Source organism: Lathamus discolor, chromosome 3 (assembly GCF_037157495.1).
Source record: "Lathamus discolor isolate bLatDis1 chromosome 3, bLatDis1.hap1, whole genome shotgun sequence".
Taxonomy (NCBI): Eukaryota; Metazoa; Chordata; class Aves; order Psittaciformes; family Psittacidae; genus Lathamus; species Lathamus discolor.
In genome coordinates, this window is record NC_088886.1 from 107,433,574 (window position 1) to 107,458,475 (window position 24,902).

The 24,902-nt window shown below is 47.1% G+C and overlaps 2 protein-coding genes across 3 annotated transcripts in view; one reads left to right on the plus strand and one right to left on the minus strand.

The window, feature by feature from the left end:
- The window catches only part of OIT3 (oncoprotein induced transcript 3), a 29,537-nt gene extending 20,314 nt beyond the window's left edge, over positions 1 to 9,223 (plus strand). For both annotated transcript variants that reach the window (XM_065671074.1, XM_065671075.1), the window contains exons 7-10: positions 1,803 to 1,963; positions 2,612 to 3,027; positions 6,877 to 6,976; positions 8,450 to 9,223. In XM_065671074.1, coding sequence (XP_065527146.1) covers positions 1,803 to 1,963; positions 2,612 to 3,027; positions 6,877 to 6,976; positions 8,450 to 8,629 — 857 coding nt within the window. In that variant the 3' untranslated portion in view covers positions 8,630 to 9,223. The remainder of the gene's footprint in view (positions 1 to 1,802; positions 1,964 to 2,611; positions 3,028 to 6,876; positions 6,977 to 8,449) is intronic.
- Positions 9,224 to 10,994: 1,771 nt separating this feature from the next.
- Positions 10,995 to 23,222, minus strand: PLA2G12B (phospholipase A2 group XIIB). The gene is made up of 4 exons (XM_065671082.1): positions 22,862 to 23,222; positions 17,663 to 17,751; positions 15,926 to 16,091; positions 10,995 to 13,670 (listed from the first exon to the last, which is right to left on the minus strand). Exons 1-4 carry the CDS (start codon positions 23,094 to 23,096, stop codon positions 13,552 to 13,554), a joined length of 609 nt encoding a protein of 202 aa, XP_065527154.1. The 5' UTR covers positions 23,097 to 23,222; the 3' UTR covers positions 10,995 to 13,551.
- Between the last annotated feature and the right edge of the window lie 1,680 nt (positions 23,223 to 24,902).

Here is a 24,902-nt window from a genome sequence, read left to right on the forward strand (position 1 = left end):
TGTGATGTTCCTGGCAGTCTCTCTTGGGAAAATCAGGCCCGATCAGTGAATCACACTGATGAATGCAGTCCCTTTGCTTGCAGCACCACTGTTAAATTGGTAGAACTGAAACACTGTTCTCAGTATTGATTACTGTTCTGTATACAAATGTGTAGGGTGGTTTGATTTACATTACCAGTTACCCCAAGATGGTTAATATAAGGAGTTTCCCAGATTGTTTTCCTAAATGATGAGTTGGCTGGAATCAAAAGTGGGTCTGCTCACAGGTTCCATTCACTTGTTTCTGTGCCCAGGTGGTGGAGTGCAAGCAGGCAACTCCTGCAATGCCAGAGCAGAGGTTTAATGAGTGTCTCTTCTTTCTTCCCCTTTATGCCAATCAAAGACATTTAGAAACAGAGATAACCTGAACCAAATTGGGCCTGAACTTTGGAGAACTGCAGTTGGGATCCAAACCATCTTGCCCTGAATTATACCTTTATAAAAGCATTGTATTTTCTTATCAAGTCACTAGAACAGTGAAGCTTTAAATCCAAGTTGAGGCAACCAGCTCTCCAAAGGATGTTCATCTCTCTGCATTACACTGTGTTCTTAAAGTCCCTTTGTCTCCTTGTGAGGTTTGCTACTTGATGTGCTCAGTTATTCCCACTTGTCTTCTACTGTGGATAGAGGAAAATTTAAGGTAATTCTATAGTTTTCAGTTCCAACCCAGCAATTTCATTATGCGAGCATATTGCCTTAGGCATACTGCATACATTTTAGCATATAACCTTGAAAAGATGAACTTTTAATAAAAAATATGCCTTGCAGGTACATAATAGCCATTACAAATACCTCAGCTGGGACAGGAGAGTTTTCTTAAGGAGGGTGAAAGGTATGTTTTAGCTGTGTGCCTTGTATCCAAGGTCCATAATCATGGATCATACCATTAATGATCAAAATTAAGGGAAGAAAGATGATATGAATGTCAGAATTGGGACTGTAATTAATTTTAGGAAAACACTTGGGTAACTAGTGTGTTTGCAGAAAGTTTTGTCATGTGATTTTAAAATGATACATGGAAATTCTGCAGGGGGGGATGTTTTTATGGATGGGAAGAAACCAGAATATACGCACAACTACACTTGGCCTCTGCCTAACTGAATGGATGTGTATACACCCAAGGAATATATATAGCAATTACTTTTTTAATTGAAGATTATTCCCTCTTCTTTCCTTTTTCATTTTGCCCTATCTCTACATATTCTCCCGCTTCTTATGTAATGGAATTTTAATTTTTAAAAGTTCACATGGAGATCTATATTAAAATTCAAAGTTTGGAAGGAAGTGGAATGAGTGAGCTAAAAGGTTTGTTTGTCAGAGCTGGGGTTTATTGTATATAAGAAGTGTTATTGCAGCATTTTGAGGTGCTTCCACTTTAGCTCAGCATCTCTAGGGAATTGTTCTGACCTGTTCTGGGTTTGATATAAAATCTGATTAAGGGTCTTTAAAAATGGCTTTGCTTGGGGTGTTGTGAATTTGATATCCATATCTGCACAGCTGAGTTTCTGCCACAAGTTTAGCAGTCATCTTCATCATCTTTTGTGGCATCACTGTGCCCGGAGGATATGGGGCAGTGGTAACCTAGAAGGTTGGTGTACTGTAAGTAGAAATGTAATATAGGTAGTTAGATTACTATGGTAAGATAGTAACCATAAACACAGCATATGATCCCCCTTTTTGCCCAATAATAATTGATATAGCCCTTTCCCAGCTCCCTGGAAGATTTGTAGTGCCGACGGTTATTCTGGGGACTTTTCTTGTAGTTCCAGTGCTGTGCAAGTCCAGCTCTATTGAGGTGAACATCCCAAAGGACCTGGTTGGAGGCCTGGACCTTTCCCTCATAAACACTTCATGCAAAGGAGTATCCAATGGCACTCACGTCAACATCCATTTCTCCTTGAAGTCCTGTGGCACTGTTGTAGACGTATGTATACCTATTGCTGTCTTCTCTCTTGGGATCTCTCGGCTTTGGGGACTTGGTTGTGGTTTATTTGGGGAATAAACGTAGCTGTACCATCAGAGAAGCTTCCTTATTGCCATGCAGCTGGCCTCAGACTACACCTGGGGTCACATCCCAAAGTAGGAGAGCTTGTTCCATCTCCTCTTTAGAGGTGTGCATCTGCCAGCATGGCTACAACTTTCTGCTCACCTAATCCTTCACAGAGGCAGCTTCACCATCGTTCCAGTGCAGAAAGTGCAAGTGGTGTCACTCTTCACCCTCTTGCTGAGATAGAATCTGGTCCCCCAATAATATTTCAAGGTTTTAGAACAGCAACCAGTCAGGAACCAGAGAGCTCATCTCGGGAGACAGCTTGCAATTGGAAGCAAGTTCCTCTGCTTCATGCAGGAGTACAGTGCATCAAATTTGACAGCAAACTGACAGAGGCCCTTATTTCATAGGTGAGGAGGAACCTACATTCTGGTTGCAGCGTATGAATTCACAAGCTGTATGAATTCAGTGGCTAGTTTATGTCTGAGTTTCTGGAACAAGGTAAACTCAGCTGCTAGTCTGAACTCAGAGAGGTCTTTCTCAATGATCTCCCCTTTCCCTTAAACTCCTTCTTTGCTGCAGGTAATAAATGATAAAATCATTGCCACCAATCTGGTGACTGGCATGCCAAAGCAGACTCCAGGAAGCAATGGGGACATCATTGTCCGCACCAGCAAGCTGCTGATCCCGGTGACCTGCGAGTTCCCACGCCGGTACACCATCTCTGAAGGTTATGTGCCCAACCTTAAGAACTCTCCCTTGGAAATCATGAGCCGCAACCAGGGCATCTTTCCCTTCACTCTCGAGATCTTCAAAGACAAAGACTTTGATGAACCCTACAGGGGTGCTCTTCCCACCCTTAAGCTTCGGGACTCTTTGTACTTTGGGATTGAACCCTTGGTACATGTCAACGGACTAGAGACACTGGTAGAGAGCTGCTTTGCCACTCCCACCTCAAAAATTGATGAGATCCTGAAGTACTACCTGATTCAAGATGGGTGAGTTCACTGTTCCCTCTCTTGCTGGCTCTTAGACTGGAATTGGCAGTGGGGCTAAATTGCATTGCCTGTGTGATGCAGGAAACACAGGCAACACTTCTTCACAGCAGCCTATCTGCTGTGTTCCTAGACCAGCAGCAGCCAGGCCTTTCAGTCACCAACTTGAAATCACCTGTCCCATCAAAAGTAATTGGCAGAAACAGGGAGAGGCAGTGAAGGAGGTTACTCCAAGTGCAGGCTTTACAGGACATTTTTCCCTCTGGCTAGATAGCTAATTGAGTTGGCTTCTGTAGAAAAGATATCCTTCCTGATATCCTCTCTCTGCCAGCCTGCTGAGTGCCAAACCAATCAGCAGAACGCCCTGATGGCAGTGTGCCACTGCCGCCCAGCCGCCACAGCAACTGGAGCAGGCTTCTTGATTTTTCCCATCATGGCCTTATTACAGTATGAGCCAGAAGACTTTGTGGCTGGTCCAGGTTGGAGCTCCAGGAGCTCCCCTTGTTTTCCTCTGTCTCATACATGGCAGTGCAGTAACTTTGGGGTCCCTTGGTTTGGCTGTAATTTTCTGAGGCATTTGGGGTTAGAGATCTTTACAGGATAACTCATGCTGGATCTGTGGGTTCACTCTAATGGGTTTTGCATCAGAGGTTTGGGGAGCATTGCTGTGTGCTCTGCTGTGGCTCCCAAGATGGACCCCTGTTTTCAGACACTTGTTTGGGTGGTAACATGACAGAGCCATAGTACAGTGTTGCTGTGGAGTGTTTGCATCCAGCAGTGCCTGGCAGCTTAACCAGACAACACCGTGGTAAACATCACATGTGGGAACCAGTCTGCTATCATCTAGGGAGAAAATAAAAAGTAATGTCTAAGGCAAAGTAATATCTAAGACATACCCAAATGTCATAGCCTGACAGTCTCGTAGAAGTTCTGTATTCTGTCTGCCAGCCCATCTAATGAGAACAACAATTATTTCCTCAGCTGCCAGGCTAAATCATGCACCGTTACAGCTGGTGATGACAAGTCCTGTGTGATTGCCTTGTAACAAAGGGGTCCTGCAGAGTACATACACAAAAATACTGGGTTTGTTTCCTTCTGACAAAGGTTTCGGCATTAGCTTGCTCTCCCCCCATCCTAGGCTGCAGTCCTTCTATGCCTGACATTTTTGGGGTTTATGAGTGGATTCGTAATGGGAGGATTGATTTATTAACTCCCTGCCTTGGCTGTTCCTGTGGACCCTTCACACAGTCATGGCTCCAAACATTCATTCATTTTCACCATGAGTGAAAAAGACGGGATTCAAAAGAGTGGCCAGAACCTGAGCTAGCAGTGAAGGGAGAGGGCAGAAAATGTCATCTCTCAATTTCACCACAGCACAACTTGGAGGATTTATGGCACCAGCAGTCCCTTTGGTACTGTTATCCTGCAGAGGGCATTAAAACTTCATCAAAAGGAAAAGTGGGCTGGAGCCAGCCGGCTGGAGCCTCATCCAGTCACTGAAGGCCCCAGCATCCTCAGACACACCAGCCCCGGTGGGCTGTGCTGTATTTAAATTGAACTGCTCACTTAGCAAAGGCTAATGATGTGCTATTGAGCTCACTGGAGTTCTTTGTCTCTCTGTGTGCTTGCAGCAATTAAAAAGTAAAAATAGCTGAATACACTGCTGATTTGTGGATGCTCCAAACAGCTCTGTAATAGCCCAGTTTCCTTCCATCAACTCAGCCCCAGAAGCCCAAGGCAATAAAGACAACGTTTTAAAATCGGTTTGATTATGCAGGATCAGACCTGCAGGAGTTAACTGCAGCTTCCACAGAAAACATTGTTTAAATTTAGGGAATATATCTGACTGAGGGATGGGAACACTCCCTCACCTGCTTTCTTACCTGTTAATTGCCTGCCATCGCCATTTCACAAGGGTGATGGGGGGGAGCCTTCTCCTGTGGGACTTCTCAACCATCTCTCTATGCTGAAAATCAGGGTTTTCCCAGATCCGTCCCCACTGTCTCTGTAATACCCTGGACTGCTGCCAGCCCAGCCAGCCCCCAGGCAGCAATACTGCTTCTGATCTTGTTCTTCCTCTTTCTCAAAACAAAAATAAGTAGAAGGCATTGACCTATAGCACAGGCCACAAACATTGAAGCTCTCTGGGGCATCTGGAGCAAGGTCGCGTCACTGAGGGCAATCTGTTGTAATCTGACGTGGTCAGGAGCTGCGATATATCTGAGCATGATGGGGTTAAGGTAGTTCCATTGCAAGGCTCTACCAGTGTAGAGAAGCTTTGGAGACCCTGGGATTTAGGAGTCAGTTTGAGCCAGTGTCCAAGAATCATCACACTTTATATGCTCACGAATGAGAACGTGACTGTGAGTTGACTTTATGGCCCCACAGCTTGGCTAGTTGCTCATGAAAAGTCTGTAACTGTCACTCTTTACAATTGGATGCCTTCAGGAATGCTGCTTTTAAAAGTAATTTTATCCTAAACAACTAAGTAACAGCTAATGTTTGGCCTCGGGAGGGAGGAATCTCGGTCATTTTTTTTTTAGATGTACAATATTAATTTATTAGCTCTCTTTGATGGCTTTTGTGTTTGCGTTCCAGGCAAGTTAACTAGACAAGCACTGCAGACAGGGATATCCCTTCAGACCGTGACTGCCACTGGCTAAGTAAAGCTACAAAAATACATGGTAGGGAAAACAGCGTGAGGATGAGACCAATGCTTAGTGCTCCCATGAACATACTGTACTCTGCATAGCAGAAGGGCGATTGCAGCAGTCTGCCACCCACACAGCCTAGTCAGCCAAGCAGTGTAGAGATTTCCAGCAAAAGCAGAGCTACACGTAGATGTGGGGTTTGCTGCTGCTTGATAATTGAACACATCAAACGTCAGCATTTCTGACAATGTCTCATGTATTTCTGGTGTAAAGATGGAAGCTAAAGGTTGCTGCAGGAGTAGGACTTTCAGCTCTCCCCCCATTACCTCTTGTCTCTTCCACCATCACTTTTTTGGTTGTTTAATATCTTGCAAAGTCCACATTTCTGGAATTAACTTGCTAGAAAGGACAAGCCACATTGCAATGCAATGTAACAGCAGCAGCTGGGCCTCTCAGAACACTTCAGGCTTTGCACTAAGCAGCAGTAATTACCAAGTCACCCTAACTTTTTGTCTTGCTGTTTCTCTGTCAAACTGAAAATAGGCTGTAACAGTTTGTAAATGTAACTTTCATAAAAGTAGCTATTTTCTGGCAGTTCTATGGTGTCTTGCAAGATCATGTAATGCTAGGGATGAAGAAATTGAAATGATGAATGTTAGTGTAAGAATTTGAGCTGTCCAACCAAGTGTAGCAGAAAGTAAAACATAAATGATGTAAAGCAAAGTAAATCTGGATTTTTATGTTTTTCATAATCTGTGATATTTTAGTAATGTGAGTACAGGCTTCTTCATTTTAAGCATGATTTATGTGCATATATATGTGTGTATAGAAAGCACATAATATATACTGTATAACAGCTCTGTTGATCACTGCAGACTGTTGCACAGGAAGGTGAAATGAGGACAAACTTGCCTGCAGCTCTCTGGCAAGTCCTTCTGACAAGGGGACTGGACCACGTCCTGCCAGCTCTCTGCTGCTGAGCTGTTCTTTGTCTGGATATGCTATTATCACCACTGTTGTTTTTCCCCATCGTTCGCGAATTTTCTCCTGTGGCCAGAGAGGAAGTAACAAGGATGGTAGCTTAGGTTGAGAGAGCCAAGTTCTCCTTTCCTTTCCATGGTTTAATATGCTGGGATGTTTTTTCTCTTTCATTTTGCATTTCTGGGAAACCCATTAAAGCCTATCCCTCTGCTTTCCTCAGCTGTGTTTCTGATGATTCAGTGAAGCAGTACACGTCAAAGGACCATCTTGCCAAGCATTTCCAGGTTCCTGTGTTCAAGTTTGTGGGCAAAGATAACAAGGTAAGCTCAAAACACACCTCTGAGATATTGCGTCAGCTCTGATCTGACTGGGGAATCTCAGCACAGAATTGGCTTTATTAGAGTGCAAAGGAGAGGAGTGGCTGCCCCAAGGCAGATGGTGCTGTGCCTGTTCCAGCAGTGTTGTCTTTCAGGACCCTGACACAGGTACTTTAGGAGAGAGTGATAAAACCAGCTATAACTAAGTAAAGTATGAAGGACGGTTGCCATAGCAGGCTGAAATCATTATTGTTTTCTGAGTAGTCTTGCTGGACACTTGTACACTGGGTGAGAAAAGTGTTCCCAGTCACCAGGCCCAGTGCACAGTGTCCTGTCTTCAAAACCAGATGGTCTATTGTTTTGAATCTCTTCAACCTTATATCTTCTCTAGCTCTTGTGAGTACAGGTGCCAGGCTTCCAGATACAAGGCTACCATACTGTTTAATTCGATGTGAAACCACGCTGTCAAGGCTGGTGGCACTCTGAGGCAAAAGCTTTGTAGTTGGAGGACAGTTGAAGGATAATGCCATTTTCCTAATGTGAATAGCTACTCTGTGCTAGAAGAAATCTAGTCTTACAGTCACTGTTATGTTCAGCCAATGCTGTCTGCTCCAGAAGTCATAAAGCTGCCACTCCAGCTACAGCCTCAGTAGAGTTAAAACAGATGAGATCTGTCAAAATTCAAAGATTTTGCTTGGCTGTCTGTTTGCCACTGCTGCTTCCAACCTGCATCCTCCCTGCCTGTGCATTGGATTTTGCTTCAAACCTCACCGTTGACCAAATGTTCACAAATACTTGCTTCCCTACTTCCTGCTTGCAGGGATCTTGCTTACTCTCCTGGTCATTTAGAAGGCAGGGAGTACCCATCCTGTCACTGTCTGGCTTTACTGTGCAGAAAGAAAGGGCAGCTGTCTCCCTGGCCTTTGTTTCCCCTTCTCCCCTCAGCTACCAGTTTTAGCTCCTCATCAACTTGAGTTTTCTCCCTTTGCCCCTCAGTCTCCTAGCTTTATGTTTTCTCAGCTCATGTCAGATTCTCTTGCATCTTTCTCTCAGTCCATTCTCCTGCATGTTTCTCTCAGTCCATCTCCTTGTGAGGCTTCACACGTTCTTGGCCTGCTTCCTGCTATGCAGCTCCTTCCAGTTCATGTGATATCTTCTAAGCTTATCCCTGGCATTTTCATCCCTTCCTCTGGAGTATCATTTCATACCTTCACATTTCCTGCTTAGCCTTTGGCTAACAGACAGATGCCATACTCTGACATCTCAGCCAGGCGCTCTGGAAAACATGTCCTCTCTTAGGCACCTAAGAAAACATGAAGCAGCCAGTTTGGCTGTGGATGGCAATGGTGGATATGGGAATGGAAATGGCTGCACCACGGGAATAGCACTACCCATTCTCTGAGAGAGCTGGCAGCAGTGCCAGTGTGATTCCTAGAGCTGTGTGCTGACTTGGCCTGCTGTCTTGCCACCCTCCAGGAGGTGTTCTTGCATTGCCGCATCCTTGTGTGCGGGGCGCTGGATGAGAGCTCTCGCTGCGCCCAGGGCTGCCGGAGACGGGTGCGCAGGTCAGCTGAGACAGATGAAGAGGAGGAATCTGTTCACATGGCAAACCACATCCTGACAGGTGGCCCCATCAGAATCGACTTTGATGACTAACACCCACCATCTCTGCTGAGATGACTTTCCTTGTCAGTTCCTTCTTGCATGGTTGTTTAAGAAACAAGAAGTATTTGGTAAAGCCCCACTGAGCCACTTAGGACGTGTGTGATGATTATTTGTGAAGTATGTTGGGCATGCAAGGCGGTGTGCATAGACTGAGTGCAACCCAGACTGCAGAAGAGTTTTATCTGCCATTTCTTCCCAACAACCCTTCAGATGAAGGGACCGTATTGCTTTTCAGGCCTGAAGCATTACCCAACTTGGTCTTTCCCTGCATCCATCTGCAGGCTCCAAAGGACTGTTTGTCCTTGACAATGTTATTCAAGTTCTTCTGTCATCAGACAATACAAACACTATCTATCATAGCTGAACGTGTTTGCTATGCAGTTCTGTGAATGACGCTGAAGCTTTGGATGTACTGAGATTTTGGGTTGACTGTTAAAAAGCATGTATAAAAAATATTATATCTCATAATGTCTAAATTCCTTGGAGCTATAAAAGAGTTGTCATCGCATGCACATTTAAATGCTATTTTTAAACAGTAAAACGTATTTAATAAAACTTGATTTTTTTTTTAGTGTCTTCTTATAATTGCATGCAGTTTAGCAGTATTTCCTTTTGTATTTAGTGTACTGTTATTTTTCTCCCTCTTCTGCCCCAAACAAAAATGTGGTCCCTTTCATAAATGCTATAGCACCTTGATTGTAAGAGGAAGACCATTAAACATCCTTTATATTGTTTAGTATGCTGACTGTAAGAAAAATGCCATTAAACAGCAGCACCCTCTCCCCCTAAGTGTTCCGCTACCAAGTCTTTGAAAGTTGTAATGCATCATTACCTTGGTCTAGAGAGGCTCTGGCCCTGACAAAGGGATTAGAGGAATGCACATTTAGTGTTTCTAGCAATTATTTGTAATGTGGGTGGCTCTCTGGACAGGGTTGTCCCCAGTGAGCCTGGTGACAGGAGATACAGCAGCAGTGTTTGAATGACTCTGCACATTTGCAGTCACCTGGTGGGTGAAAGCTGGATATGGACGCAATTACTGGTGGTGACATCATGGTTATTTGTCAGCAATCCCTTTGGGCTGTCAAGGTCCTTCCAAAGAAAACATAATGGATGATCAGCTTGGGCTCCTCTGGGCTTCACTGAGGAGGAGGAGTACTGTGTGGTGAAGGAAATACGGGGTGAAAGGAAGGAGGCACAGTGAGCAGTGAAGGACTAAGTAGGAGAGGCAGGGCTGGAGGGTGAAAGAGGAAGGATCCATCTCCCCCACTGGCTGTGGCACCGCAGTGTGTTCATGAGGTTTTCTGCAAGAAGCTTCGCAATGTGCAGTGTTCTCCCGTGTGTCTGGAGGTGTGCTGGGAGTCCCCCCTAGCCTGCATTACCCATTTTCTACTTTGGTTGGAAACAGCCAACTTGCTGCCAAGGCCAAAATTTGTGGCTGCTCTCAAATGGACAGGGAGCCTGTTTGAAGGGACCATTTAGAAGGGAGTCGCAAATCTCCTCTCCAGTGTTCCATTTCACAGATTTATTTCTTTTGCTGAGTGAGATTCCAGTGAGGAACACAGTGATGGGCTGGGAGCTTAATGATTTTTCTGAATAGCTTCATGGCTGCTTTTCCCATTTGGGAATATGTGTGTGTGCATGTGTGTGTGTTAGAAGAAATTAAAATGTTTCTATGATGCTAAGTCAGTATAAGTGGACACTTTCCATGTGCTACCTAGCCATATGTGAAAGAAAAAGAAATCTAAAAGCCGCCCCCTTGCATTGCTGTGCATCTCCTGGTTCTGCTGATGCACATCTGCATTAGGACCACATGGGCAATTTCCCGCTGTCATTTCTTTGTTCAGGCACCCCTTGCTAAATATACTTGTTTAGATAAAGCAAGAGCTGGAAAATTAAATCAATTAGCTGGTGCCTTCTGGAAAGACAACTGGTGTTTTTTATTCTTGTGAAAGGGACATGGGGGAGTAGTGGAGGAGAGATTAATTTCCTGGTTTATTTCAGTTATTGTGCACATTATTTCATTCTTCCTGACAGCTTCATATGAAGCAGCCTTTCTGCTCTGCAGCTTTTTAGTTGAATAATCTGGAAGAGTGATGAGGAGGAAACACTGGCCTGTGTGGCCATGTGAATGGAGCAGTCTGGGAAGGTGCTTAGTTTGCCTTGAAAGCAGGATAGTAGGTCTACTGTCTTCCACTGGGCTGTAGCCATTCCTCCTCTGACACAGAGGGAATGCCTCTTAGGCACAAACACCACCATTTCTCAAAGTCTTTTAGCTCTCCCCAGTTTGCTTCTTGCTTCCATCTGTTGTCTTTCTCAGCAGTACAACCTTGACAGGAAATCAAAGACCAAACTCATCTGAGAGCCAAGGCATTTGTCTGTTTAATTTAATCTGCTGCACCACACAGTGGAAGCAAAACACACTGCACAAGCAGTGGTTGAGCATCTGCAAGAGTTGCAAACAATCCTGCCAATGCACAAAATCAGCAGGAAGCCATCAGATGAGCACAGTGTTGTCTTCCTGCTCAGAGCAGGATGGAAGATGACCCAAAATTTGTCCATTGACCTGGAGTGTCCTGTGACCTGCTGCTTCAGTGACTGTACACCAACCAGTAGCATGAACAGTGTGAAGGGAAAGCGACTTTTAGTTTGGATGCAGAAGTTTTACTGTAGTTCATGTAGTGGTTTTCTCCTATACAGGATTATTTGGTGGTTTTCTTGAGTCACTGCCACCACTTGAAGGCTCAGAAGTTTTCTTGCAGAGCTGCTCACAGGGTTTTTCAGATTGCCACAGTTCAATTTTGTTGTGAAAAAAGCACTTACTCAGTATTCAGTAGCTGCCCTGTGAGCAGCAGTCTGTAGTGTTTGGGGATGAACGGTGGTCTGAAAGCATAAGAAACTGATTTATACTAGTGGTGTCTCCAACACATCAGCTGTTGGGATAGAGAGATTTTGTTTAGAACCCTTCCATTTCTCCTGTGTATGTCATTGTCTGTCTTCAGTTGCTTGGCCTGGCTTTAATCTGGTGTCGCTTGAACTATAAAATGCTGTAAGACATTTGCCAGCCAGTTGGCTATTGAGTGTAAATGAGATCAGTTTTTTTAATTTTGTCATTTAATTGTAAGAGCATGCTCACATTTAAAACTGGCAACAGGCATCATTTCATCAATGAAATACAAAGTTTGGGAAGTGTTTGGAACAAGGACCGTTTCCTTCCCATCCCTAGCCAAAAATACATGTTTCTTAGATAATCAAAACTGTCTGTGCAGCCTCATGCTCTGACAGGCACACACTGCGAGGAACCTTGGCAATACAGTTTTTGCTCTCCAGTGGCATTAGCACAGCTAGGAAAGGATGTCATTGCTTATGAACAGTGTAAATGAAGGTCCTCCCTAATGGAAAACATCCCAGTACGTCTCCTGTGGTCACTTCTATTTTCCTGGTCTTACTACCAGTGGGCTCCTGTTGTTTCAGTCTGTCTGGGGCCAGATGAATGTCTCAATGCTGTTCACTGCAAAGCAAAGATGACTGGCAGGAGCAAGAATATGGGGCTTAAATAGTTTATAGTTCCATGCATACATTTAAACCCAGATGAGAAGAAAAGTAACTAAGACAGCCTCTTTCTGTTCTTGTTAAATCACCCTTCTGTAGCCTTAACTTTTCCATGGCAGATGGAAGAACATAATCACAAATATGTTTGCAGAAGATGCTGAAGTATTTATGTGGGACGGCATGCACACCCAGAAGCAACTTCCTCTCAACAAGAAACAGATGAAAGCTGTCTGCAAATGTTGTATGTAGATGAAATTCCATATACCACTTTAAATTCTCATTTTGTATGCAAAAAAAATCTCCCGATAGCAGGTGGGAGTATTAACCACATTTTAGAAAGAAGGCTGTCTGAGGCTGCTGATAGCTCTTCAGCTGGCAGTGTCTCTGCCCCATAGATGTAGCATGTAAGCCCTGCCACCTGACAGGTAAACCTCTGGGATTTTGAATGTCTCATCCAAGGCAACTGTGAGCCTCCTGTTTCCCTCATGCAAAATATGGAGGTGTGGATACCCAGTCATTTTGTGTAAAAAGGGATCCTAAGGGAAAAGCTTTGTTAAATGATATAGGAGGAAAATAATTAAATTGATCTGGATGACACTGCAAAAGAAAAGCAGCTTTGTCTCCTGAGACTGTGGGAGAGTGCTGTGATTTCACCCTCAGACACAATGGGCTTTGGTCCCCATCTGCCCCAAAATGGATTGTGCCTGTATCACGTAATACTTAAAAGTTTCTTCTCACGCATACCAAATCTCCCTGGATGTTTTAAATAATTTTTGGATCCACCAAGTATTTAAATAAGCAGGGTTGTCAGGGTGTGTAATGATAAGATGGAAAATGTCAGGGATGGTACTGAAAGTAAATTATCTCTCTTCTTCAGTCTGTCACCAGTCGTGCAAAATGTAAATAGCATGGCCGTGGACTGGGATTTTCAGTGGCTGCAGAAACCTAATGCCCTGCACTGCAAATTACAGAGTTAAGGTAGGGGAGAAAGGGGGGAGGGGGCTAATACATGTGTGTCTAAGGCAAACAAGTAAAGTCTCTTGTTTATAACCAGCGCTGCATCCTGCTTCCCTCTCCTGATCACTCTGCAGAGAAAATCATATCGTTCAGGCTGACGGACTTGGAAAGGGCTAGGGCTGTTAGACTGCATCTGTGGTGGACAGCAGGCATCACTGCCCTATATTAATAGACTGTCTTCCCTTTCGCAGCTCTCTGCCCAGAAACTGTGGTTGATGTATATTGCTTGGCCCAGGTTCCCCCATCCTGTTTTGGGCCATAGGGCTGATAGAAGTCACTGTGCTGAAGTGCAGTGGCAGAGGGGATGCTTGGCATCAGGCTCATGGAGGCCAGGCATCTGCTCATCTTCACAATTCATCTCGTTCTTCCTCATTGCAAATGCAGGCGCTCCTTTGGCTGTTCATGAAGGGCCGGCAGCCCAGGGTCCAGACGGCATTGAACACTGTGTCTGCAACAGATTCACAAGCTGCAGGGAGGGAAAAGGTGAAGCAAGTAAGTAACAGGCACTTCAGGACATCTGAGGGATGGGTGGAAACCACTCTAGGCTGAGCTCTGCACCGAATTCTGTGGTATTTACAGTTGGAAGCAAGGACTGTTGTCTTATCTCTGAGTACTGCAGATTTATAAATCCAGAGGTTCCCTTCTGCTGAACTGGGGGCTCTTTTCTCCCTAGGGCGGCACCAGTCTGACACTAACTTCTTGCCCCTTTCTGTTCTTGCCTCTCTCAGGCTTTTCTGGTTGATGGATCTCTTGGGGCACTGCAAATAGCACTGTTTACCGAGCAGATTTCCAAGCAGATCTCCACAATACTGTCTCTCCTGGCTCCCTGTCCCCTCAGTTTTGCCTATAGCCACTACTAACCAACCTTTTCTGCTTTTTGGGAGTTGCCAGCCAGCATGAAAATCCTACTACAGTTGTAACAGCAGAGCTGTTGATAGTCTGCCTGACTACTAGCCCCTCCTCTTCCCCAAAAAACAAGCCCAAACCAGCTTCTCAATAAATAAATAGGTGAATATGAAGTGTTCTAGGGTTTACTCACTGGCAACCAACATTGACTGCTGAATGCATATGGGAAAGCCCTGCCTTGGGGCTGTCTCCTCTTGCCTCAGCCTCTCAGAGCACCTCACTCTACTCCTGCTGCTTTAGGAGTTTCCTCAGTTGGCAGGTATTGGAGAGCCTGTAGCGAGTCTAACTGTTAACTGGCACTGCTGCAGTTGGGATGTTTGTGCCCACATACAGGGAGTGCAGCTACTGTTCCCCTGCCTGCTGTCTCTGTCGTGGTGAACTCCGTGGAAAGGATCCCAGATAAGAGCTAGGATGGTGGTGGTGGAGGGCTGTGCGACAGGAGCTGTTCATAGCAGCACTGAGGACAGGGAGTGGCAGGTATAGAGCACAGGACAAGAGGCAGAGCAAGGGGAGGAGAGGATGACTCAGAGGTTTGTTAGTTTGCAACTACCTGTGCTTCCTGCCGCAACCAGGACAGAGATGATGGAGGTATTTAGTCCTACTTGGCTATGGGCAGAGGTGGCTTGGCTCAGCCAAGAAGTATGGGCTCTGCTCCACCTTTACTCCCTAGTATTTCTGTTTCACTGCTGCAGGCAGAAAGGAAAAAGGAGGGATCTGAAAAACTTGCCGGGGAAAAATCTGAAGGAACAGGAAGAGATTTGCTGCATGAGGATTTGTGGACAGGGGTGACCATGAAAGATTTGCTGTACTTTGGCCTGTAGCACTTATATATTGGTCCATGTCTTTGTTTTCTCTTGCTGGCCTGGACACTGTTTCCAAACATTTATCTGTGATGAAGTAGAAAGCCATCTGCACTAGTACTCCTAGTCATGCAGCCTTTCCTGTGTGCCTTAATCAGGCCCCAGGAGGAGCAGACTGGGGGAGGCTCTCCTGCCATGGCTGATCTCTAGTAGTGGCAGGGTCTATGTTTCCTCCTTGTCATACAGTGAAAAAGTGCTTGATGTTGGCACAGGGGACCAAGAGGCAGGCTTAGACTCTTCACAAAGGTTAACTTTACCTGTACTTTTACCAAAAAGCTTTTCTCAAATTTGCAGTCTAAAGCTTTTAAAATTAAGCAAAACCAGGATGGCTGTTGAGCTGCTGACACATCACTAGAAGTTTGTTACTATGGGGGCTTCTGGGGAATCCAGCTCAGCCACCACCCATGTCCCTGGTGCCATCATCGTCTCTTATCTGTGAACCAGATCCCGGAGAGCCCTTGTCCTTGGCTCTCCCAGTTTGTTGGCCCTGGGCCATGTGCAGGTTTCAGTGTGTGGTTTACTGGCTGTGGAAGGTTTTTTGACCACGTGAAGGTGTTTTAACTCTTGGGGAGAGCATCCAGGGGTTGAAGAAATTGCAACTGGGTTTTCTTGTTTGAAAACTGGGTTTGTTTTGGGTTTTTTTTTTTTTTGTTTGTTTGGGAGAGGGGGGAGGTTTTGTTTGGGTTTGTTTTTTTTTTTCTTTCCACGTGTTTTGTAATGTTTTCCAACTGTAAATAATTGAGGTCCCCAGTCTTGGGACAGAAGTGTGTGTGTTGGGGACAGATCTCAGTGTTCTCACTCATCTCGGACCCGTCTGTGGCAAGCATGGGGCAGATGTTCTGCTCCCTACTGCAGATTTTTGCTGCTTTTGGCAAGGAGGGAGCTCCCTGCCCACACCTTCCCCTCCCTGCCATTGCTCGTTCCCTCCATAGGGGATGTGAGTGAGGAAGCCTACCTTCCACCTTGGAGACAAACCCGAGGCTGCGCTTGAGGTCGGAGCAGATGGAGTGGAGGCACCAGCGGAACTTGGCATCACAGCGGTATTTGTTGGCCCCACAGGTGTCGTAACAGATGTCCAGCTGGTTACAGCACTTGGTCATGGCAGGGATGCCCAAATCTAGCTGGGGAAAGAGAGGAAAGCAGTGTCCCTTGGCTGCTTCCTGGCCTCAGAATCAAGCAGCTCCAACTGGGTGAGGTATTACAGAGCCCATCTGGATCCTTTCCCAGAAGCTACTTCTGAAGGCTGGGGCAGCAGAAGGGAACACGTTTCTCTCTCACCATCTAAAGTAAGGGGCAACAGTAGTGCAGGTCCAGTACAGGACAGACCGCGTTCCCTCCTTTCTGTTGCAGGGGATTAACTTCTAGAGAGGTGGGAAACAGCCCCTCCATGAATCTGCTAGTTCTACTTTGTCAGGGCTCATTAGAGAGTTTCCTGTCCTTTCCAGCAGTGGCAAAGGCCCCTTTTCTCTTTCCTCCTTTTCCCACAACCTGACAAGTCCTGCTTGTTAGCTTAATAAATCTGCTATAAGTGTTATTAATGCCTTATTTCTCAGAGAGACGCTTATGAGGCCAAGGACAAATACAGCTTGATCAGATGACTTCTACTTGCTTGGAGGTAAACAGCAGCTTAGCTAATAACCATGGGGGTGAGGGGGCAGAAGGCCTGCCACCTGCAGAGGCTGGACTCATTAGCTGGTTATGAATTCTTCCACTTTTTGGCCTTCCTCAGGTAATATTTAGGAGACTCTTTCTTCATTGCACTCAGTGCTTGTGACTGCCTGCCTGAGGAGAAGGTACTGAAGGAAATGCCCACAAGGTTTGTGGTGAAATGTGGTTTAAGGATCTAATATTACATGAAGAATGGGATGCAAAGAGAGGGCTTTTCGGAGCAGGAATCTGCCTGATTGCTGCAGACTTCATGGGCAGCAGTAATGTATAAGGTAACTAGTATTTCCTGCTCTTAGAGCCTCCTGGGAGTACTTTTCCTGGTGATTCTAATATGATTTCATTAATTGCTTTTAAAATAACAAGTGGGTGCAGCATTAAAGCCTGCAGGTTTATTTCATTGCTTGGCAGAGGCAAAAGCATGGGAGGGGACTAAGGGCCAGGTGTAGAGAATGCCTTCAAGTATTGCTGTTTCTACGTTATGCTATGCCACTGAGCTGTCATGGAACGTGTTCTCTGTCCTATCACAAGGGCACAGGATTGTTCAGGGCCTTGATAAAAATATGTTCCTCTGCTTGGCCAGGTGCCCCCTTTTCTTCTCATGGTACTAGCCTGCTCAGGAAACTTTCTCTTTTGGCACCTACCAAGACAACCAGAGCAACAGCCCGGTCCTTCGTAAATGTAACTCATGTCGATGTGACTGCTGTTTCACTGCCACCAGCAGCTGAAATCTTAATGCCTCCCTGACTGACAGTTAGTTAGGCAGTGCTCAGAGTGACATGTTTGCCTTGCTTGCTGACAGCAGACAACTTCATCTTCTGTCAGTCCCAGGCAGATAGCTTGTTCCCTGCCACCACATAAGTTGATACTTCTTCCCTTTTCCGGAGCTCTGGCTTCAGCTGTGAAAAAAAGGCACCACACAGACACTGTGTAATGCAGCTAAGCCTTTTCCTTCCTAATATTATTAGCTGGTTACTGTGATTAGAGAATCACATCATTTGTGCTTGGCAGGTGTGACAGTACATACACTTTCAGGTACCTTGAGCCCCAGGAAGTTGGAGCTACAGCCATTGGGTTCCTGTGGTTTGTAGTGAGGTCGTGGCATTGGAGCCTTCCCTGAGGAAAAAAAAGGAAAAAGGTCAGGAAAGCCAATCTTCCCAGCAGCAGCACCAAGAAGCAGGAGTGACAGGCAGCTCCCCTTTGGTCTGCATCCCCAAACACTTCACTCTCCCAGCAGATGCAAGGAGGAAAGGATAGGTACTAGATCTGTCTGAGACTTGGGTTTCTCTATACTGTTCCTTGATATATGTTCAGTACTTGTTCTGTTTCTGGCCCAGCTGGGTTTATAAAAGGGAGCTCTCAAATGCAGAGTGAGGTGTTAAGATATTTTGAGATGCTGAAACAAGACATTTGAACCCTCCTCTGGGAAAACTTTGCAAGCTGAGTGAGCACTCCAATAAAAACGTGTGAGCTGAGCCTTTTGTAAGTTCATCACCTCTAGGGCTAAGTTTCTACTTCCCTGAGCACCACCACAGAATTTAAATAGACATAAAATGGATGTAATTTAGCCCTTGAGGCAGGGTTGAGTTCTTTTAAACTCCGTTTCCACTGTTTTCTTCTTGTCAGCACTGATCATCATTTAAGATGCTTTTCCCTTTTTCCTGTCCAGGTCCCCAAAATACCAGTGGTTAATAGAGGCATAAATCTACCATGTTCTTGAGAAGACCTCACAGACAAATGCATCAAAAAATCTTATGCAAGAATGTTCCCAGCACCTTCTAAATTAAAAGTTGCTGGAATGGTTTTCCTTGAACAACAGATCTGCAACAAATGAGCAACAAACTGAAATAGCTGAGAGACGCCAATGCTGTTTTCTCCAGCCCTACAGAAATACAGTATGCACCAAAGATTAGGCTGTCCCCAAGCCAGGATAAAGCTCTCTAGCTGACACTGCCTCCAGGTGATGGCATTTGTGTGGGAAAGTATTTCTCATTGCAGCAGTTACCTATGGTGTTTCTACCTTTCTGTATACTTTTGAATAGGCCGATTTGCTTCCTGCTCCAGATGCAATTTTCTAGTGCAAAAAGCACTGTTATTTTTAGCAGGTAGAGCTGTCTTAGCAGTAGACAAAGAGCACGAATCAGTTGGTTGCAAGCACACCATCAGTATGGGATTACTTTTCACCAAAACATAACTCTGAGGTAACTGAGGTACATTGATGCAAGGGTGACTTCTGAGTTTACTGACACATAATACAGTATTTTGGTGGTTATGCTAAGGAGAGAAGGAATTATGTCTATATATGGTCTGAATCTATATCCCAAGGCTCCTAAGAAATGTAATGAGAGGAGGGCTGCACCCAGGTCTTGGTGCAATTCACAGCGTAGATGCTCTTTTGGAAGGGTGTGAGAATTGGGACTCAGAATTCAGATTTCCTGAGCTGAGGTAGGAGGCAAAGGAAAGTTAAATCCAAGGTGGGTTTTGCAGGACAGGGTCAAATTTTAATGATTTGTATGTAATATTGACAAATTATCTGTCTGCAGCACATTGTCAGTTAATGGGATAAGGTGGCAATTCAGTGTAGGAGTGGGACTGCTTGGAGATATGGAGATAATTGTGTTTCCGGAGAAAACCTTCCATTAAGCTGAAGGTACAGCTATTATGTCTTAAAAAGTTGTCCTGAGGAAAAAAAACCTCACATTGAGAATTGTGATCAACAAAACATGAACTACCTTCACAAAAAGCCCTTGTTGGAAACCTCTTCCTCTCTGAAAAACAGTTTAATCATTTGTAAAGTGCCCTTTGGTGAACCCTCTCTCAACTAAAGTCCAAGACACCAAAATTAACCTCTCTCCCACATTTTGCTTTCTAGCTAACAGTAAAACAAAAGCAAAGAAGAAATAATAGGCATTCCTGACTCTACATGACCATACACTCTGTGCTTTCATCATATGTTTCTTGGCCATCCTTAGCCACTTCTGTGATGGGGGAAGGGACTTGGTGGGTTACACTGGCTGTTTGCTAGCTGTGTTTCACCAAAGGCTGACATTTGTCTGCTTGCTGTAGGACATAGCTGGGATGAAGAGAGCTGCAAGCACAGCAGGACCTGCATGGCAGCATGCTGAAGAGTGATGCTGATGTGTAAAAGCACAGCATTGCTGAGGAAGCCTGTTCCTTGCAAGGAGTTTTATTTCATGGCATTTTCTTGTCAGCACAACCTTAGAGGAGAACTGAAGTTGGGTTCCTAATGGAAGCAAGTTTCCCTGATGCATTTTAATATCTTCAGGCTGTTGTAGCTATGCCAAGAGACTGGAAAACAGCCAGCTGACTAGAACAGCCGCTGGCCATGCAGGAGGTCTCAGACACTGCAGTACTGGTACACTGGCAGGGGGAAGTGAATGTATTTCAGGATGAATAGATGGTCTTGGGGCTCCTTACTGTTGTGAGTGGCCCATTGTTATTTCTCTGCCCCAGGCAAGCAGGCTTTGAGCAGACATTGTCTTGTGTAGCACAGCTGTGTTATAGTGCCTGCCTTTGAAGGCTCTTTTCTCACAGCCTGGGTATGCCTCCTGATGTGAAGCCCCTCAGGACCAAATTCTGGGCAAGATGTTGAAGTCCTGCTTGCCCAGACAGCTGAAGGAAGCTGTCAAGGGATTTACCCCCAGTTCAGGCTGTTTCCCACCCTGAGATGCCCAGACAGATTTTGTAAGGAGGAGGAGGTATTTGTCAGCAATCACTAGTGTAATCCTAATGTCCTGATTTAAGGGAGTAATCCATCAAGTTGTTTGTCTTCAGACTTCACTAGCTGCTGAAAAATCAAGAGTCTTGCAGCTAAAACAGCCAAGTGCTGTGTGCTCAGCTGAAGATGGATGTGGCAATCACAGGTGAGTCCTGACCTTTATTATGGCAAAATAAGCTATTATTGGTGTCTCAGCTGAAATGAAAGAAGTAGACGGCATAATTTTTGCTTCGTGCCTGGGGAAAAAGTAATCGGCCCCTGATTCAGCAGAAGGATAGTAAAGATAGTTTGTGTTCATTCTTCTGGGCACAGACTGGGTCTCACTGGTTTGGGATCATCCCTGCATCGCCTCTACTTGCAGCCTGCAGTGTCTGGGCTAGGGACCAGCATGGACAAATAGTTCTGGAAGGGTCCAGCAAGACCTTTAGAGGCACTTGGGCAGTGTTTCAATAGTTTCCTCCTTCAGCAGAGGATGAGAACAGCACTAACAATGTGCTTGTCTGGTTTCCTTTCTAGGTAACACATTTCTCCAGTAAGATGCAGAATGCTCTCAGGGAGCAGGCAGGCATTTGTGCCATCACCCTGTGGAGATGCTCTTCCCTCTGCCCAGACTGCAAAGCTGGGGCAGCAGGAGCAGGGAGAGGCCCAGCCTTGTGATGTGCCTGGAGTGACCACTTCTGCAGGACTTGGTGAGTCCTGAGACTCCCTGAACCGAGCTGTGATACCAGCCTTCACAAACCTTCCCTCAGGCCCACAGCAGTCCCAGCCGTGCTATGCCCTCTACAGGGTTTTCAGTCACTACATTACGAAGGGCAAGTCCCCTTCTGCTCTGGGTTTGGAGCATGGCATGGACCTAAAGGGAGGTTATCACACACTGTGTGGGGCTGCCATGCTGTGGGCCTTGGGATGGGCTGTCTGGTGGGCAAATGTGCTCATCCTGTGTGCTGGGGCAATGCTGTGGTGTGCAGGGGGTCTCCTCTAGGCATTGTGCCCCCGGAGTGCACACAGCCCCCAGTGGGCTCCACAGAGCAGCCATGGCCCTCCCGAGCTGCTGTGGACAGGCAGCCCTAGCCGGAGAATGTCATGGGGCCCTGGGCTGAGGGACCAGGGCTGCTGGGGGTCAGAGGCACCTGGATCCCTGCAGCTCTGTGGGGCCGAGATGCCTGGCCTGGTGCTCCCTGTTTCCTGTTAGCTTGGGCCCGGGGAGCAGAGCAGATCAGATATATACACATTATTTAAGAACAAAACTAACAAAAATAATCAAAAAAACCCCAAAAACCAAACCAACTTGAAAGCTGATTTTAAACTCTTTTTGTAGCCTCATTTTGGCTAAGGGTGGCCCATCTGCCCTCCTGTCCTGACATGTCCTAGCCTTGCAGCATCTGTTCCTCCCAGCACCCTCGCTGCTGGCCTGGGACGGGGAGGAGATGCTTGCTTCGGCTGCATCTGTCGAGGCAGCAATACAGACAACCCTGTGCAGGCTGGAGACGTGCAGCACAGTGCGTGCAGCTCACGGTCTGGAGGAAATAGGATGCGTACAAACCAAAGCTGAGTTGGTGGGGTCTCTCCAAAGCATGGAGTCTTTGTGAAAATCACAGCTCAGGGAAGGAGAGGGGTTGAAATCACCTCTGTGCTCACAAGCACCCTGCCTAGGCAGTCATGAGGGATGTGAGATGAAGCTGGGGTGAAAAGGGCTGGCAGGCAGTTGTGGATGGGCTGGCTGACTTGACTGAAAACAGTTATTGCTGTGGGGACAGTTGTAGGGACATAGGGGGAGGACACAGTCTGTAAGAAGCCTCCTTTCTGTTCCCAGACAGGTCCCGCTGCACCTCTATGCGCCCAGTCCCCTGCCCTGCTCTCCCCAGGATGTCACCCCCTTCTTCCTGACCCCAGGACAAACTCTTCCTTTTTGGTAAATCATTCTAAAGTCCAAGGCAAGCGGCAGCTGCCTCGTTCTGCCTTGAGTACTAAAGGTTCCTCCATGCTGACTGCACATCTTGTGCCTTCCTGTTATCTCTCCTCCTCCATCCCACTTACTAACCAACTTGCAACTGTTGAACAAGGACACTGAAGATTGATGAGATTAGGGCAATACTAACAACCTCTTCTGAGTTAGGCATGCAAAGGCTGCTTGTCCTCCCCCCCAGGGCCTCACTGCCTACCCTGCTGTTTCTCTCCAGCTGTCTGGGCAGCCTGGTCACCTACATGCCCTTCCTGTAAAACCTATACATCCTCTCCTCTTGTCCCCTCGCACACAGCACAGCGATTTCAAGATCAGGCTCTCAGTTCTTGGTGAGAGGGGAAGATGAGGGTCAGTGCCCTGGTGCTGGCACTAGCAGGGAAGTTGTGACTCTGCAGTGCCTTTTCTGTGCTGAGCAGAGCAAGGGTCTGGTTATGGATGGGAGCTTGTGGTGGTCTTGGGGAAGGGAGAGCACAAGGGGGGAAAGGGCAAGGAGAGAGGAGCCAGCAGGAGCGGTGTTCACTTACCATATCGACATCTGTACTGACATACTCCATTTTTTCCCCCAAGCAGTTCCAAGAAGGAGTCAAAGTAGCTGTTAACTGTTTCAAAGCTGTCCCGGATGGTCTCGATGCCCCAGTCTGAATAGGATGACTCCGCCTGGGAAGCTGGGTGGACGGTGTTCACCTGCGTTGCTTCTTCTGTGCATTGCCCTAAGCCCAGTGTCAGGCACAGAGCCGCTGCCTTGAAAAGCAGCCACATGCTGCAGTCCAGATCCAGGCCCCAGAGCCCTCGTCCAGGCAGATGTGCAGGCAGGGAGGAGTGGGAGTGAGCTGTGGCGTGCGCGAGGCAGGTAAGCACCCCTCTGCCGTGGACTTTAAACAGCGCCGAGGGAGCCGGCACGAGGTCACCACAGTCAGAGCGCAAAGTGCACCACAGGGATTTGGAACAAGTTCATCTCGCAGAGAAACACCGGGGAGTGAGTTTGCACAATCCTGCCGCAACCCTGCGGGCCTGCCTGCGCACGGGAGACCCTCTGCCTGCCCCACTGAGGCACTGCCTGGGCTGCCCTGCTCTCTCCCCAGCCTGCTGGGAGATGAAGAGTATCTCTGTCCAAAATCCCTGCTGCTCAGGCAGCGGCAGTAGCGGGTCAGCAGCAGGCTGAGGAGCACCCGCTTCCTTTCTCCTGGGCACGGAACGGGGTGGGATGAGGCACCCCCCCAGTCTCGCTGCTGTGGGAGGCACTGCCCCTAGCAAACCTGAGGGACAGGGGTGACACACTGTCATGTGAAGGGGCTTTCCGGGCCTGCATGCCTAGGGCAGAAAAGGGTGGCAAAGCACACCGTGTCCTGCTCTGCTGTGGCTAGAGGGTGCTGTTGGGCCTCATAGGGGTTGGTCCAGCAGCTAAGCACTGGTTTGGGTTTAGAAACACTGCATTCAGGGTGACCCCTTGGTGTGTCCCCCCACTTACGGGATCAGTGATGCAGATGAGTACTGGTCTTTGGTGGGACTCCTGCGGGGTGATGTTAGATGGCTGGTGCTTACAGCTTTTGTGTAATGCTAGTGCTGCCAAATTAAACGTGTTGCATAGGTGGCCCTCGGCAGGGGAGGGCCGGCACCAAAGCCCAAGTCAGGTAACAGGCCTGTGGGGCAGCTGCAGGTCCTGGCTAGGGCTGGCCTGTCAGGACCCAGGGCCTGCGCAGCCAGTGGAGGCTTCAAACATGAAGAGAAACCAACCAAACGAACACCAGCAGCAAAAGACAGCACAAACTGCTCCTAAAGAGCAGGGAAGGGCAGTGTCACGGGAAGGCTGCTCATGAGAGCCTTCTTGGATGCGCCCCAGCGCGGGGCTGCCTCTCAGAAACAGCCACTGCGCGGCTCGTGGGCAGGTGGGCGATCTCTGTGGGCCGCAGCGGCAAACTCCAGCAGCCGTTTCTGTGTGACCGGCCGGCTGCCGAGTGGAGACTCCCCAGGGGCAGTGGGAGCCGGGCAGGGGGACTTCTGAACACGAGGCAAATGCAGGTGCAAGCTCTCACATTTTACTGTTTTGCAGGAGGCTTGGCCCCGCTGTATCGTTACTTCTGAAGCACCAGAGCTGCGCGGCGCCTGCCTGCCTGCATCCTTCTGCATACGGCTGTGTGTTATGTGCCCCGGACGTGGGATAAGGAGGAGAGAGCACAGCCAGGTCTTGGTTTCTCAGGTAGGGCAGGAAGCAGGGAAAAGAAGCAAACAAGCTGCCTGCTCCTTTTCCTGTGAAATGGCGTGAAGCCAGAGGCAGCTGCCGCCTTCTTGCTTTATCTGGTCTGATGCCCGTCACTGACCTCGTTCATGCTCTGTGCCCCTCAGAAGGGGCATGCGAGGGTTCCTCAGCTCAGCAGCCAGAGGTGATTAGGTTGTACAGCCACAGCTGATACCCGTGTGGGGCCTCCCTGAATGCTGCTTCATAGCCAGAGCTGTGCTCCACTGTCCCAGCCCCCGGGAGGAAGCTTGGCTGAGTTACTGGATAAGAGGACATAAAAGGTGTGCGGGAGGTTCTGAGGAAACCTCAGACCTGCTCTGTCCTATGGG

What these genes read in the sequence shown, in the direction of transcription:
- PLA2G12B (XM_065671082.1), bottom strand. Translation starts at nt 23,096, where the DNA reads ATGTGGCTGCTTTTCAAGGCAGCGGCTCTGTGCCTGACACTGGGCTTA. An exon ending in GGCTCAAGGTACCTGAAAGT is followed by an intron (nt 16,092 to 17,662) that starts GTATGTACTGTC and finishes CTCTTTCCCCAG; the next exon opens with CTAGATTTGGGCATCCCTGC. An exon ending in GTTTGTCTCCAAGGTGGAAG is followed by an intron (nt 13,671 to 15,925) that starts GTAGGCTTCCTC and finishes CCCTCCCTGCAG; the next exon opens with CTTGTGAATCTGTTGCAGAC.